Source organism: Perna viridis, chromosome 2 (assembly GCF_037379345.1).
Source record: "Perna viridis isolate PV_CMFRI_1.1 ecotype Kerala chromosome 2, ASM3737934v1, whole genome shotgun sequence".
NCBI lineage: Eukaryota > Metazoa > Mollusca > Bivalvia > Mytilida > Mytilidae > Perna > Perna viridis.
This window is the reverse complement of record NC_142446.1, coordinates 62,093,721-62,110,142: the sequence shown is the minus strand read 5'-3', so window position 1 is coordinate 62,110,142 and position 16,422 is coordinate 62,093,721. Positions and strand designations below refer to the sequence as shown.

The 16,422-nt window shown below is 34.5% G+C and overlaps 1 protein-coding gene across 1 annotated transcript; it reads right to left on the bottom strand.

The window, feature by feature from the left end:
* Positions 1–1,821: 1,821 nt before the first annotated feature.
* Positions 1,822–12,860, bottom strand: LOC148626373 (uncharacterized). Its single transcript, XM_088570310.1, has 3 exons — positions 12,728–12,860; positions 5,158–5,228; positions 1,822–4,497 (listed from the first exon to the last, which is right to left on the bottom strand). Exons 2-3 carry the CDS (start codon positions 5,213–5,215, stop codon positions 3,626–3,628), a joined length of 930 nt encoding a protein of 309 aa, XP_088426436.1. The 5' UTR covers positions 5,216–5,228; positions 12,728–12,860; the 3' UTR covers positions 1,822–3,625.
* Positions 12,861–16,422: the final 3,562 nt, after the last annotated feature.

Here is a 16,422-nt window from a genome sequence, read left to right as displayed (position 1 = left end):
ACAGACACTACACAGTGACAGTCATAACTGTTAACCGATGTACATGTATGATCGATTATGATTATATGATACAATGGAACATACTGGTCCTCTTTTGCGTGTTAACTATACCAATGTTTCCAGTAAGATGACATGCGTTGAGCATGTTTACAAATCATGCTATTATATTACGAACATCAAGGTTATCCTTCCGAAGTAGGTTTCCCCGTTCTTTTTACTCACCATTCACGAACGATGGGTAAATAAAGTCCTTGGCATTTTATCATAAAATATACTAACTCGAGCTTTATCCTTTATACAAACTTTTTTTTTTCAATTGTCAGCATTAAAATATCTGCCATATATTTCATTAACAAAAACACTCAAATTTCTAATACCGAATATGTTTTCAAAAAGTGTCGTGGTTTTTGCATAATTTCTGATTAAAATGCTTTAACATGAAATTGAGATTCTCAAGTTTCGAAGTTCCTGTCTAAGATCACTGCATGTGTTAATAACTTATTACATATTTATGGTAAAAAAGATAACATTGTTTATTTTAACTATTGTATAAATAAATGGCTTACTTGATGCACATTACGCCAAGTGAGGTGTAAGGTGGCAACAAAGTACGCCCCTCTACTTGATGCACATTACGCCAAGTGAGGTGTAAGGTGGCAACAAAGTACGCCCCTCTACTTGATGCACATTACGCCAAGTGAGATGTAGGGTGGCAACAAAGTACGCCCCTCTACTTGATGCACATTACGCCAAGTGAGATGTAGGGTGGCAACAAAGTACACCCCTTCTGTCTGTCTGTGGTCATCTTCTGTAAGCTTCCCTATAATTTTTCCGTTTTTTATTTCTACATCCAGCTTAGAAATGGATTACAAAACAAGCAAATTCGAAGGCATAAATTTAGAATAGCTTATTTAAAATATGTAATTAAAGCTTTTGGGGTTCTTTGAACAATTTCATTATGTCTCAGGAACTTATGCCAATCGAATCAAATATTATTCAAAACTCAAGTAAGGTGTGGATCAAGCTTGAATGTTGTGCCCATACTTGATATAAAGTGTTCAGGTTACTAACTTTACGGACATATTGAGCTTCGCATGTTTTTGTGTTCTCGCCATTTAGGTTTAAAATAACAACTTACATAATGTAGTTTGAATATTTGGCAAAGAGTTCCAGATTGAGGCACAATATGTTGTTTATGACAAGTTAAAGGAAATTTACATCTTCGTCTGACGGTCTGTATTTCATCGTCTCGTGTCATTTGTGTTATTCGGGTTAGGATAAGGGAGGATACATAAAAAGTAACCAATAGATCAAAACCAGATTTTCTGGTTTTAAAATAATTTGCTTGTTGCATTGATATCGATTTATTGAAAAAAAAAAATCGATTAAGTCAATCCTTAAACTACCGGTGCACATCGTCCACGCCCCCAGATTTTATTGGAGGCCGGGTTGCTCATTGACTTCTGTTTCAATTTGCTATTATGGTTATTTCATGTTCTTTGGTTCTGTGTATCTATTTTCTTTGTCTTGCCGTAATCCACGGATTATGTTCCTCTTCATTACCGTTCAAATCCTGTTCTCTTGCCTCCCCTTTGACGACAAATCTTTTTTTGTTTGTTTGTTGAAAGACCGATGCTTAAAAAAATGTTTTGAAGATACTTCTCAGATGCATGAAACGACTGTAGTCCAGCTATACTTTATGATGCTTTGTATTTTATAACGTTTTTCAAGAGAATTATTGTAGCTCAGTGTATGCGATATCGTGTTTTATGGAACACTTACTCGAGATATCGACCGGTGCCAATAAAACAAACTATAACATACAGTTAAACATCACAGTCGTTTATTAGATTCAAAAATGGAAAACAATACAATCTATATTATAACAAGTCACATAACAATAAAGCAAGCTGATACGAAGAAAATAAGTGCTTTTTCACAAACCTTTCTACTGTCGTTTAGGGAGTAACTATTTCATCTTTCAAGGAGACTGTATTAATATGAAGATGTAAAATGAACATTCAAGTATCGATCCATGTAAGATTCAGACAGTATCAATGGTAAAGATGATTTATGTTGCAGAAAACCCACCGAACAAAATGACCTTTTCCTTCTACACACATCATCTTTTTATGTAATTACAGTCCCTTTGCATGCTGAGAAAGCCATGCATTCATCTTTCACTTAAATCAACCAAAGTACGGTAACTCTTGAAAAGACAATCTATATAACTTTTATCTCAAAAGTAGAACTATGACTGCATAATAATGAGTCTGTAACTGAAATAAAAGTGATGTAAGTTTTTGACATACATGAATCATATACTGTCTGATTTTTTAAAGACTTCTACCTAAAAAAACAGTAAAGATGAATGAGTGCACACAGATCGGAAAAGCAAGAAACAGAAGATACCAATGAAACAGATTACAAATGTATTAGGTCACACTTACCACTTCTAGGTCACACTTACCACTTCTAGGTCACACTTACCACTTCTAGGTCAATTGGCCACGCAGAGCCAAAACATACTGAATCTATACATCGTATTAGTGCATAATGATCAAAGGAGTCAAAATAAAGCTGAGAGTACTTTAAAATCACATTTTCAATTTACTACAAAAGTGTATGAATATTTAACATACATGATTTATTTGCCTCCATTCTGTTAGCAGAAAAAGTAAAAATGTGGATTTTCAGTATTATTTATTGAAGTAAATTTTGTGAAAAACTCCAATGATCATCGTATCATAAGTATAATGATCTTAAAAACCTTATTTTCCAAGCTTTGCAGTGGTATGCAGATGTTTTTTTGTCCCGGGAATCCACAGTGAAACTGAAAATTACTATTTTAACATGTAAAGTAATTAAAACGTTAGAAGCGGTAAGTGAGAGCTAAAGCGATGCATCAATCTGGACGGAACAATGTTTAAACAGACATTAAGTAAACACATGAAAAATACAAATAGAAAAGTATATAAAAAGTTCAACTACCTAAAATATAGAATACAAAAATATAACATTCAAAAATATATTTCAATGATCGACAAACACGAAAGCAATGTACTACTTTTTTTAAAAGCTAGATTGTGAACCCCAAATTACGATCCCGTTTTTCAGACAAAAAACACCACTTTAGATTTTATATGTGACCGCCCTTTGTTAAAACGTTTCCACAAGGGGTGTGAATTTTCATTCTAACTCTGTCTATCAAATAAGATTTGAAAAAGATATTTTAAGACGTGGAAAACAAACATAGTACACGAAGAAATATGGCTTCATATGAAGAATGATTTCTAATTGTGCTTGTCCTTTAAGTCCTAATAAAAATCCCACAAGAGTTTCTCATCTATTTCACGCAACAAAATTCTCGATAACAGAATTTTACTGCACTCCCCTTGCATCAGAAACAAACTACAATGAATACATGTAAAATCCTTACAAAATTCAGCAGCATTTATCTATTGAGCTTTTCTAAAGGCGAACATTTTAGGGAAAAGCTGATTTTCACAGTCGCGTGAAAAGTATTTTCAGTATGAAATATCAGTTTTTAGAAGAAAACTAGTGTGTTTTCACTAACAATAATTACAAGTATAACTGATGTAAATTTCACAAGTACTTTCATATATCATTCTGCGACGAAAACGAGGCGCTTTGGTTTTTTCATGCCCGGTTGTCCTGATTGCCCGTTCTCCACACGTAACAGTTGAGCAGCTTGTCTTGCCAAAGCGTATTGTTCCATGGCGTTCATTGCCTTTCTAGGATCGTTAGACCTGTTCGAGACGGCATTCACTCGTCGCGGATTCATTGATATTTCTTCAACGGAATCCCGTCGTCCGAAATCATACGGGGGAGGCGGACTAGGCGGCATGTGCATATCAGGGTGCGGTTTCCGGTTCGGTGGTTTGTAACGATTGTCTGGCTGTTTTACTGGTAAAGGTTTTAGATTTAGTTTGGGTTCTTGCACAGGTGCAGGAGGTGGCGCTTTTTCTTTTGTCGGGTACAAAGCATCGTCGTCCGGGATAGCCCACGGCAACGGGGTCGAGTTCTCCCGTTCAACTGCAAGTTTAACATCTGATGTAGAAGTCGCTTGTTTCCTTGGTTGTGTACTGTTTTTAGCAACAGCACCCGCCATTGCTGCACGTGTCACGCTGCGGTCCGGATTGTTCCGAGTGTCAACGCTGTCGTTTTTCATATTGTTATTGTTTTCGTTTGAGCTTGAGGAAAGCAGTTCATCGTTATCATCATCTCTCAGAAGTCTTTTCTTTGACTTCTTGTTCTTTTTTTTCTTACAATCATCATATCCCTTACACACGCAATAGATAACACAGAACCCTCCGTACACGAGGACAATAAGGGGGAGAACCCCGTACATGGCCAAATTATTCGGATCATCATAAAACTCCTTGATCTTTTCAAATACAGATTTCTCTGGTTCAATGTCTGTTGAATTCAAAAGTCGTCTCATGGACCAACCGTCCCGATATAACAGGGGATCCGCTGAAATAATAAATATGAGTGTTTAACAAGGTAAGTCGTCATAGTCCTTACTGTTTACAAGAAACGCGAGAGACGGAAAAGTATGTACATTATTAGTACATGCCACAGAGGCGATTTTTTAAACTTCGTTTTACTTATCGAGGACAGTGGGTTTTTTTTCGCTGTCTGACCACTTTATTAAAGCCAGTTTTAAGACATGATGTATGATTCCTCCGTATTGAATTCTATCCTAGTTTTTGGCTAGTTCTTTGTGAATAGGATTTATTTTCTTAATTATTATCATATTCTTAACTCTTTTTACAGTGCACTGTTTTTTTTTCGTTTTTGTTTTTTTTTTTTTGGGGGGGGGGGGGTTGTGTGTGTTTTTTTAATTTAATTCTGAGCATTCAAGACTCTATTTTCGTTTTGTTTTGTTTTGTTTTTGTTGTTGTTTCTTAGCTGTTTCATTGTCTTCACTGTTTATATGACTTGTATTTAATTCTACATTGTGTATATAGATTGTCTGTTTCCTGTTTTCACGCTTAAGCCGTGTACTTTGATTTTTAAGTTTCTGAATTATCTCATTTTTTACGCTTCGGTGTTTTTATATATACTAGTATATACATTGTGATTGATGCATACATCAATTCACGATAGTAACTTATAGTAAATCAATCTTACCGGTTGCTGGGGAGAGGAAAAAATTAATAATCATCGACCACGACACGAAAGGCAGCATTGTTCTTTATGTGCTGAAATTGAAAATTTAGATTAGTGAAATCTCACACTTTCATTTAGTAAATAAACGACATTGCATTATTGATGAGTTTATATCACGATTCATAACAAGTAATAACAATAAAGATTCATTATTCATAATTCCTAGGCAACAGCAAATGGTTTACAAAAACATACCCAAAATTATACATTATTTTTCAATCGGGTGTGATACAACGTATAACATGTAAAAAAGGCGTTTGTTTGTCAAATAACCGATTCTGTGCAGTCTTACATTCGTGTAATACTAAAATTCTATTAATACGCGTATACTAACATTGATGAAACATACAAGTCATTAAATATTAAAAAGTAAAAAGTTTTAATTTTAAAATTATCCAATATTTGATTTGGTATACATGTGATCACATGGCACATGAACTGAAAGAACTGGCGTTAATATAGAAGATACTCTTATTGGTTAGATGTTCATGTGATATTCATTTGTCAAGAAGGCATTACCACACAATAATGCCCGGGGCATTACTACACCGCTTCCATAAACGCATTACTTTATGCACAAGGCATTATCGATAAATTTACTACCCCAGGCCTCGGAAATTATATAACCTTCAATATTGACTACTGCCCTCGCCTGTAAGCTCGAGACATTGTCTTCTCGGATAACATCACCGTCCCTTGTGTAGTAAATTTAATATGATAATGTAGTTTACATAAGCAACCATTGTATAAATAAACATTGACTACATAGAACCAAATGCTCTACCAATGCGACTTGATGCAGCACCTAACTTTTCAATATTAAAGTCATCATTACAAAAGTTTCATAGTCGTCGCCATGAACTCGTGGATCGTTACGGTATATCTATCTGAACCATGATAACCGATTTGTTCACCGTGTCTTAGTTTTTCTTTTCTTTTTCGTCTACCCCAGACGAGACTTTTATGAGCAACTCAGTGGGTGTTTGTAGTAAAGCAGAGGACGTCTACCCTACCGGTGTACCTGGTCCATTTTCCTATTTTTTTTAGTGGAGTCCTTGTTGCTCATTTATTTTTGTTTCTTTGTACGTGTTATTTTGATTAGTTTTTGTTCTTTGTTGTGTACGTCTATTTTATTTTCACTCTCTCGTCTTAATTTATCCTTGGAATCTATTGTTTTGATCACCGCTCGAATCTCGGTTCCCTTGATTACCCTTTTCACACCCGAGTCGGTTGAACAAAAACTATAATATAGACCAAAGCTGCGTAAAATCGGTAAATTGGAAGGGCATAAGTATAAGTACAAGACTGTTCTTTTCAGTATGTATTATCCAATTAAATATGAAGTTCATCAAAATAAATTCATCACGATTTTTTGTTCAAAATCAATACGAGTGGTATAGTCCACAAGCCTACATATCATTCTGCAACTAATCCCATGCGTTGTATTACTATAGTTTCTGTTATAAGAGTCCACGACGAAGTGAAAACAGGGCACTTGGTATGCTTGAATTTATTAGTTTACAACAATTTTATTTGTTAAGTCTACAAAAGGGATAGGACACAAGTTTTACCAACTTATGAAGTCTTCTCCCATCAATAATATACAATGCATATATAAGAACGTTATTACATTGAGGGCACACATAAAATAATTATGAATATTAATAAAGACAATTCTTGATTAGATTTTACAAGACAATGAAGAACAAAGAAAAGGAAAAGGAAAAACAACAGTACAATGAAAAAATAATTTAAAAAAAAACCCACCAAAGTATTAGAAATATATGTACAAAACTTAAGAGAAACATAAAGTGGAAGGGTGGATGCGCTGTTCTTGTGTGACACTGGTTTTACATCCATAATAATATTAGGTCAAAAATCTTTTTGACCTTTTAATAAATATGAAGACACTATCAAAAATAAGTATATTTTCTTCGTTCGTTAAGTCAGTACTGCCCCTGGTAACCAGTGAAACATCCATTCTTAAAGGGATTAAGCGTAAACTCTCGAATAGTGTAATACGGTTTCCTGTATATTTTTGGCCAAAAAAAATGGTAAACACTTTCAATTGGAGCACCGCAACTACACGCAGGATCAGCTACAATATGGACTCTGTGTAAATCGTAGTTAAGGAAAGACGCAGGACATCGTAGCTGGGTCAAACAGATATTTAATTTACGAGGACCATAATTAAAATATTGGGGAATGTCTAGTTTATGCAAGGTGTTTTTGCTTCGGATTGCACGTTTGAATCTTGATATTGAATTCACATTTCGCACGTCTTCACTTAAATTGTTCCATTCTCTTATAACAGATGGTATGAATGATTTACTAGTTAATAATAATCTACAGAAGGGTAATATAATATCCGATCCATTTCGTAGCGGATAGACTGTTGTACTCTGAACAGGAGGAGAGACAAGTTCGCGGAGATAGCCTGGAGCATTGCCATTTTGTATATGGTAAAACATTTGTAATTTTCTTTTTTTTCGCCTTTCAGACAATTTTTCCCAACCTGTTACTTCGTATAAATAGCTACATTTCGTAAATACTTGAAGACCTGTTACTATCCTCGCTGCTTCTAATTGCAATTTTTCCAGCTTGTTAGAGTACGCGATACCACAATTATCCCAGACCTCACTGGCATATTCTAAGATGGGGCTTATAAAGACAAGATATAACTTATCGAAATTTTTTCTACCTAATCTAAATTTTAATTTTCGCAGTACACACAAGTGTTTGGATACACTTAGAATAAGGTTATCGATGTGAGTATTCCATTTATCATTATCAGAGAATGTTACTCCAAGATGCTTATGATTAGCTGTATTTTGTATTTGCACCCCATCGAATGAGACAGTAAAAGGCTCCTGTAATTCATTATTAGAAAACAACATGATCTCAGTTTTATCTGGGTTAAATGACATCAGCCATTTAGAGGACCAATCATTCAATTCTCTTAAATCGTAATTAATTACATTTTTTTATGTCTCCAAGACTGGAATTAGAGTAACCCAAAGACGTATCATCTGCAAACATTCTAGTTAGAATAGATAATTTGTCCACGATATCATTTTTATGTTCACTACTTTTTGCTTTCTACATGAAAGATAATTTTCCAACCAGTTTAACAACTTTCTTTTAATACCATACGATTTTAATTTACACAAAAGACCACGATGCCAGACCTTGTCGAAAGCTTTAGAAAAGTCACAGAAGACGAAACAGCTGTATTCTTTTTTCTCCATTGAGTTCAGTACTGTGTTGTACAATTCTAATAGCTGATGCACAGTTGAGTGTTGCGGTAGAAACCCTGATTGATATTCATAGATTGAACTATTACTGACGAGGTGGTTGTAATCATGTTTATTAACTATTCTTTCCATAATTTTACCCACACAACTTATAAGCGATATTGGGCGATAGTTTGAGGGGATAAATTTGTCTCCCTTTTTGAAAATGGCAGTAACAAAGGCAACTTTCCAATTAGAAGGATACATACTTTGTTTTAAAGAATTGTTGAAGATAATTTGAAGAGGAACAGCCAATTTTTGGGGTGAGATCTTTAACATTTTATGACTAATTTTGTCAGGTCTAGATGCTTTATTAGCATCTAAAATTTGTATGACATCAATGATCTCCTGTTCGCTATATTACGATATCACTGATCGAAATTTCGGTTTTCAACCGGAGGTCTGGAAGATGAACATCCTGTTCATATAAGTTTGAAATTGAACTGAAATAATTATTCAATAGTTCGCACTTATCATTATCATCATATGCTACTTCATTAATACCAGAATCGTTTATTATGTTACGAAGAGGTGGAATACAGCTGTTTGCTTTACTGGACCTCAGTAGACTTTTCATGATTTTCCAGTAGGTTTTAGAGTTAGGAGAGTTTTCTAGAAGCATATTATCTAAATTACTTTCAAACTTTTCCTTTGTATTCTTCTTCATATTATTAACCTTATTACGTTGATGTTTATATTTTTATGTCTTGATCCAGTTTATGCTTCAAGACTTTTTTCCTCAATCGATCACGAATTCTAATTTCTTTTTTGACAGTGCAATTAAACCAAGGTTTATCTTTATCACGTATGGGAATTGTTTTTGTTGGTATAAATTCCCTGGCCCTTGAATTTATTCATCGTAGCGTATGTGAATTCTGCAATCAGTTAGCTATATGTACAAAATTGCGTGTCGCAGTGAAAGTAAATTTTATGTAATGATGAATTTTAAATAGTATTTTTACATTTTTTTAAATTGGAGAGGTCTACGCAACAGGCTGCTCGACTCAAACGTTTTTGCATTGAATACACTTTAATAGAAAGACTCTCTGTGTTCTGATTTCCACCCTGGAACTTAAACAATAAAGTAGTGCAGTGATTTAGCTTCTATACACTGTATGCTAACTGTTGACGGAGAGTGAGGCACCATAGTCTGATCAATGTATTTATTTTTCCAAGTAGATATATATACAAATAGTTATAAAGTACTTAAAATAATATCACTACCTCGTAGAATAATCAATTCAAATGTAAAATATGTTTAACTAGTTTAACTAGAAGTCTTTATAAATCTTAGGCAGGTGATTCATGCATGTAAAAAAAACCCATCAAATTCACATTTGTGTCTTATTTGGAAACAGTAACAGACCGCATAACTAGTTTTAGTTAATCCTTTGGTCGTAACACGTTTGAGATAAAAATATACAGTAGGTTGTCCATGAAAATTGCACTTTGGAAGAGTTACCGTTCTTGTTTGATTGATTTTTTTCCCCTTAAAATACAAATTCGTATACTGAAAGAACTCTAGTTTTTCACCATGAATCACCTCCACCTGCATCTGCAGTGTCGAAATTTTATATGGTTTAGTACTTAATTACAATTTACCACAAAACTAGTAACACCGATTATAGAATCGGTATCGGCCGTGGCTCATTGCTTCGAGTAATGTTCAAACCGGAAATCACTTCATCAACCCAATAAGAAAATCGGAAGAGCCATGACTGAAATCGTTTTTACAAAATGTCACTGCACTTTAAACATTTAAATTGTAAACGAAGAATTCCGGGGGAAATCAATGAATTATTGACGAGTTTTCTATTCCAGACATAATGTTTCTATTGGATTGGCAGTCATTTAAGCTTTAACATTTAACAAGATTCAGGTATTTCAAGTTTATTTAGGACTTGACGCTAAATAAACACTCTTGATGGCGAACTTGACCAGGGGTTAATGGAACTACAATGTCGTCATAAGTCAGTTATCATATTATGTAAAGTCCTGTTGGCACTCTCATTTGCATTCAATCAAAATGTCTGCGTCATTGGTCAAATTTTTGTTCTAATGACTTGTCAAACTTCGCAGAAATTGAATATTCACTCATAGTAAAATTGCTACAAAAGTGCCTTTTAGAGGAAAATCAGAGATCACGGAAAAAGCAAGGGAAAGGATAATAAAATACTGATCATATTCCACAATGTCCACCTTATGTAAACCAACTTATTTTCGCGAGCGATTAATTTCCGCTTATTTTGCTTATTTTGCGAAGAAGGAAAAAAAACTGCGAAAATAAATAGCTGTAAAAAAGTCCCTATATTATATAACACATTTATACCCATTATAATTAACTGAATCGCGAAATTAAATTGGTTTACAGTATTCTTAATTGTATCATTTGACACATTGTGTTAGTTTGTTTATATAGCTTCTCGTTTTTTTGTTTTGTTAACATAACTACATCATTCATAAAACTCAACTCCGGTTTGTTAATTCCCATTACAGTCCATCTAAGTATTTTTAAAGAGAAATATATGAAATGATTCTATTCCAACAAAATCCTTTTCAAATGTTTTTGATCATTTTTTTCCTTTGAGTCTTGTCACCATCAAAAATCATTCGCAAACTTTGAGCGAAAAAACTTTGATAATGATGACAAATGAGCTTTTAAAGTGCTCATGACAAAATTAACTTGATCCTATTTGTATTTATGACTTACGGAGTACCGACAAAAACTTATAAATTGTCCTTCTTGTGTGCATTTGTTTTTGGCAAAAAAAAACAAAAAAAAACAACAAATCAAAACTATTGGGCATACATATGCACATGAATTTTACTTGTAATGAGTATCTGATCCTGTCCATCAAATAGGGTACAGCATGACTAGAGTTGAGAACAAAAATATATGCTTACATGTATATTCTGTTGCACAAAATTTATGTCATATTCCCCTCATTAGGGCAGTTATTGGAACAATAACATTATTTAGACTTATAAATCTTTTTTTAAAGTTTAACTATCATGCCACTTACATCACGCTAATTTTCAGATACTGGTGTATACCGGGAAATACTCTTGCATTGTTTTTGACGGCGTATTACATTTGTGTAAGTCGAATGTATATTTTCTGTCAGGCCTTTTCATCCCGAGAAATCGAGTCGAATCAAATCTACTTGAAACATAAAGAATCGTACATATCCTCGCCTTACAATTATGTCGTTAAGGGTTTTCCCTACGAATAATGTTTTCTGGTATAATTTTGTCCCATATGCATTTTTTAAAAAAAAACTACACGTCTAACAGACCAACTCCTACAAATGTTTTAATCATCACCGTTTCTCATGCACAACTGGTTTTCTCACGCATAAAAGGTACAGTGTCTTATGTATAACAGAAGAAAACTACACTACCGAGCATTGGGATCAAAATTTTTAAAAGGGAGATGCACAACGGTAATATGCAATAAAAATTCTGTAAAAGTATCATTAAATTCCGTTCAGTGGTGTAAGGAGGGGTAATGGATAAGAGACGGGTAACATCCCTATAAATGACAAATACAATGACTTGCTATTGTGCAAATTAACTTGGATCAAAGCTGCACAATATGTAGCAAAGATTTTTTGAAAGTTTCAATAAATTCCATTCAGTGGTGTAGGAGGAGTATTGGATAAGAGGAGGACCCTTTTGCTTTACGGAGGCAGGGAAGGGCGGACACTGCTATTACTATGTACCCCCACTTTGCAAGTGGAAGGATATAAAATAATCATTTTTGTCCGACTGTAGCAATCAATAAAATTGAATTTCATTGTAGCTTGATTTTTTTTTTGCCACAAACAACAAATCCTGGCTTAGGTTTTGAATTGCTTTACTATCTAGGAACAAGTCTTTTTTTGTTAAGGAAAGTTAGTTGGTATAACATTTAATTCCTTAGAAGTTGGTCAGGTTACGAAATATTATATCTATGTGATAATTCTGAAATGATTGTATTAATATTCAGGAATATAATATAACTTCAATAATAAAAATCATTTTTATTGTTAACTCTTACTTTGAAAACCATAAAAGAAATTTCAATACCCAATGTCGCATTAACTAAAGAATTTCAGAGAAAGAAAAACATGGCTGACGGAAAGAACTTTACACCTGACAATTAACAGGTGAATGAGAGTAAACCGCAGCTGCCGTTATTTAGAATTAACAGAATCGTGTAAATCTCAAATTTTCAAAAACTGTAGTAAATTACTAACCTTTTCTGATAAAATTCTTATAATCTACATGTTTTGTATTAATCGAGTTTTGCGTGATATTCCACCATTAAGAAATATATTGATAAGCTCTGAAGCTGATGACAAAATCGATCTTCATTCAACCGTACAATTTCAAAACTTTCGTCGATATTTTATCCTGCGGGTACGCTATGGGATATAGTCTACTGCTGGGTATATTGGAAAATCCGATGGAATGTATAAGGATTAATGATAAAAAAGGTGAAACAAGAAAACCCGGAGACATCTTCTTCATTCAGGCATTTTCTTAGAATATACATTAAGTATTAAATTACAAAGAGAATGGATATGGTAAATATGTCAGGTTGACAAATATCAGCTGAAGGCCTCCCATGGGTTATCAGTGAACAACGAGGAAATTCTCGCTGCAGCTGGCTCCAAAACAAAATATGTCTTGGCTGGTGTACATGTAATTGTCTAATTATAACTTTTTCTCCAACTCTAAGTCTGTGATTATAGGGTAATCAATGGAACGAAGGTTCTAACGGAAATCAAAGGAAAGTAATCCAGGGACAAAGACCAGACACGGAAAACAGGCATACACAACAAAGAACATAAAGTAACTAAAATAATACATACAAAGTAACAAAAGTAAAGCAACTCGGACTCCACTAAAAAAAAAACTGGGGGCATGGACCAGGTGCACCGGTAGGGTAAGCGTCCTCTGCTTTTTGAGGAACACCCACCGAGTCACTCATAAAAAGTCAAGTCAGGGGTAGACGAAAGAGAAAAGGAAAACTATGACACGATGAAAAAAATCAGTTTTCATGGTGCAGATGGATACACCATAACGATTCACGAGTTCATGATGGCGACCATAAAACTTCTGTAGTGCTGACTTCTATCTTGTAGCAATATAACCTTATTCCAGAAGCCTAACTGTAAGAGTCATAGCGCGATACAAAAAGTCTGCGTAGTTACGGCAAGCTCTGGCTTAACGTATGAGTTGTGATATGAAAACAACATACGCAGGTGCTGAAGGGATGTTGCCACAAATGAAGGGAAAGTTGACAATTCTGAATGGAAAGTCATCACGTTTGTCGTAAAGTTTGGTCAATAGTTTTCCTTTACCATCGATTTCTAAGTGAAGGTTAAGATGTGAGGCTGACATCACAGTGTCTGTAGTATACTTTATCTAAAGTTCTTTGGGGTAGATGCAATATATCAACTCCCCGAAACTAAGATTGTTTAGCGATAGTACGTCATCTATACATCGGAAACTGAGATTAAAGAATCTAACCAAGCGATGTTCTTTCTTTCGGATCAGATCAGCCATAAAGTCAACCTCATAAGAGTGTAGGAAAAGGTCAGCTGGTAGAGGAGCACAATTTGTGTACTTTGTGTAAGAATGGAACAGGGGATGAATATCATACTTTATTAATATGTAATAATAGTATAGTAACAGAACTTAGAACAAAGTTATTCCTATCTATTACATTCAGTATTAAAAAAATACTTACCTACTGTCATTTTGATGTTTACAAGAAAAATAATCTAGCTCTTTTTGTAAAAAAAAATAGTCAAATATTATATGATATGCATTGTTTGTCAGTTCTTTCTGCCATGTTTGAATTGTATATACGTTTTACCCCACGTTACACATATTATGTGTCAGAGCGATATTAATTAATTTTGAAAAGTTCGGTGTTTTTACGTGCTGAATAAAGAAGATAAATGGTAATTACTGATCTTAAACCACCAGTAAGACCTGAGCTTTCCTTGTGTAAACTACAGTAAATTGTACAAATCCACCAAGTATCACATGGCAAAGGTGTTCATAAATATGGTAGTCTTACAAAGTAGACTATCTTCTGCAACGCAATGGCCTTTAAAGGAAAGAAGAATGTTATGTTTATTGATAAAATTAAAAAGCGAAAATTGTCCATGTACCCATTGCAGTTTTGAACCAAATACCATGACTCTTTCTTGACTATGCTTTATCACTGTTGTTGCCTTTAATACTTACAGTCCACCTTTCTGCTTATTGTAGGTTTTATGTTTTGGATACCTACACTTGTATTGCCTGTTTTAAATGCCAGACAACTTCCAAATCCCACTATATACTTCTATTCCCCATATTGAATTAAAATCCCGACTTAAAAACATTATACATTGTTGTGTTTCCAAAAAAAAGATGGTACACCTAGATACAAATATATAGTTCTTGGTAGGTTGTAGATTCCTCATACTTTGTAAGAAATAATTCCAAATCATCTTCCAAATATACAGAATAAGATGTTTACAAAATGCTGGAATTTTTAATCGACAACATATTTGTCCAGTGTGGTGCACGTGTTTTTCAACAAACGGTCGGCATTCCAATGGGAAAAATGCTGACCTGTTCCTTCACTCTTATTAGGCTGAATTTATAACTGATCTGATCCGAAAGAAAGAATGTTGTTTGGTTAGATCCTTTAATCTCAATTTCCGCTGTATACATGACGTATTATCTTTAAACAATCCTAATTTCGGGGATTTGATACATTGCATCTACCCCAAAGAACTTGAGATAAAGGATACTACAGACACTGTGAAGTCAGACTCATATCTTGACCTACACTTGGAAATCGATGGTAAAGGAATACTATTGACCAAAGTTTACGACAAACATGATGACTTTTCATTCAACTTTCCTTTCATCTGTGGCAACATTCCTTCAGCACCTGCGTATGGAGTTTTCATATCACAGCTCATACGTTATGCCAGAGCTCGCCGAAACTACGCAGACTTTTTGTATCGCGCTAGAAGTCTAACAAATAGGCTTCTGGAACTGGGTTATGTTGTTACAAGAATGAAGTCATCACTACAGAAGTTTTATGGTCGTCACCATGAACTCGTGGATCGTTATGGTGTATACATCTGCACCATGAAAACTGATTTATTCAACGGGTCATAGTTTTCCTTTCCTCGTTTGTCTACCCCGCACTTGACTTTTTATGAGCAATTCGGTGGGTGCTTCTAGAAAAGCAGAGGACGCTTACCCTACCGGTGCACCTGGTCCATGCTCCGAGTTTTTAGTGGAGTCCGAGTTGCTCATTTGCTTTTGTTACTTTGTATGTATCATTTCAGTTACTTTATGTTCTTTGTTGTGTATGTCTGTTTCCTTGTTTGGTCTTTGTCCCTGATTACTTTCTTTTGATTACCGCTGTAACCTTGGTTCCCTTGATTACTCTTTCATTACATGTTTTGGGTGTCTATTCTATGCTTTGTTTTGACTGTCAGGGTTTTCTGTATTGGATACTTTCATCTCATCTCTCCCCTGATTACGGTTTTTGCCTGTTTCAGATACCTTTATTTCACTTTTCCACTGACTGTAGCTATTGCCTGTTTCATATATTTTCACTACACTTACCCGTGCCTGTTTTAGATGCACCTCTGCATTGATTGTAATTTTGCATGTTTCAGACACCGTCACTACACCTCCCCAATACAGCATTTTGCCTGCTTTGAATACTTTCACTTCGTCACTCCCCCGATTTATGTTTTTGCCTATTATATTGAAAGTTGAAGAAGTCAAGATTGAAGTCATCACTACAGAAATTTTATGGTTGCCATCATGAACTTTTGGATCGTTATGGTGTATACATCTGCAGTATGAAAACTGATTTATTGAACGGATCATAGTTTTCCTTTCCTCGTTTGTCTACCCCGCACTT

Coding starts and splice junctions, on each gene's coding strand:
- LOC148626373 (XM_088570310.1), bottom strand. CDS start 5,215: ATGCTGCCTTTCGTGTCGTGGTCGATGATTATTAATTTTTTCCTCTCC. Junction 4,498..5,157: donor TTTCCTCTCCCCAGCAACCG/GTAAGATTGATT, acceptor TTATTATTTCAG/CGGATCCCCTGTTATATCGG.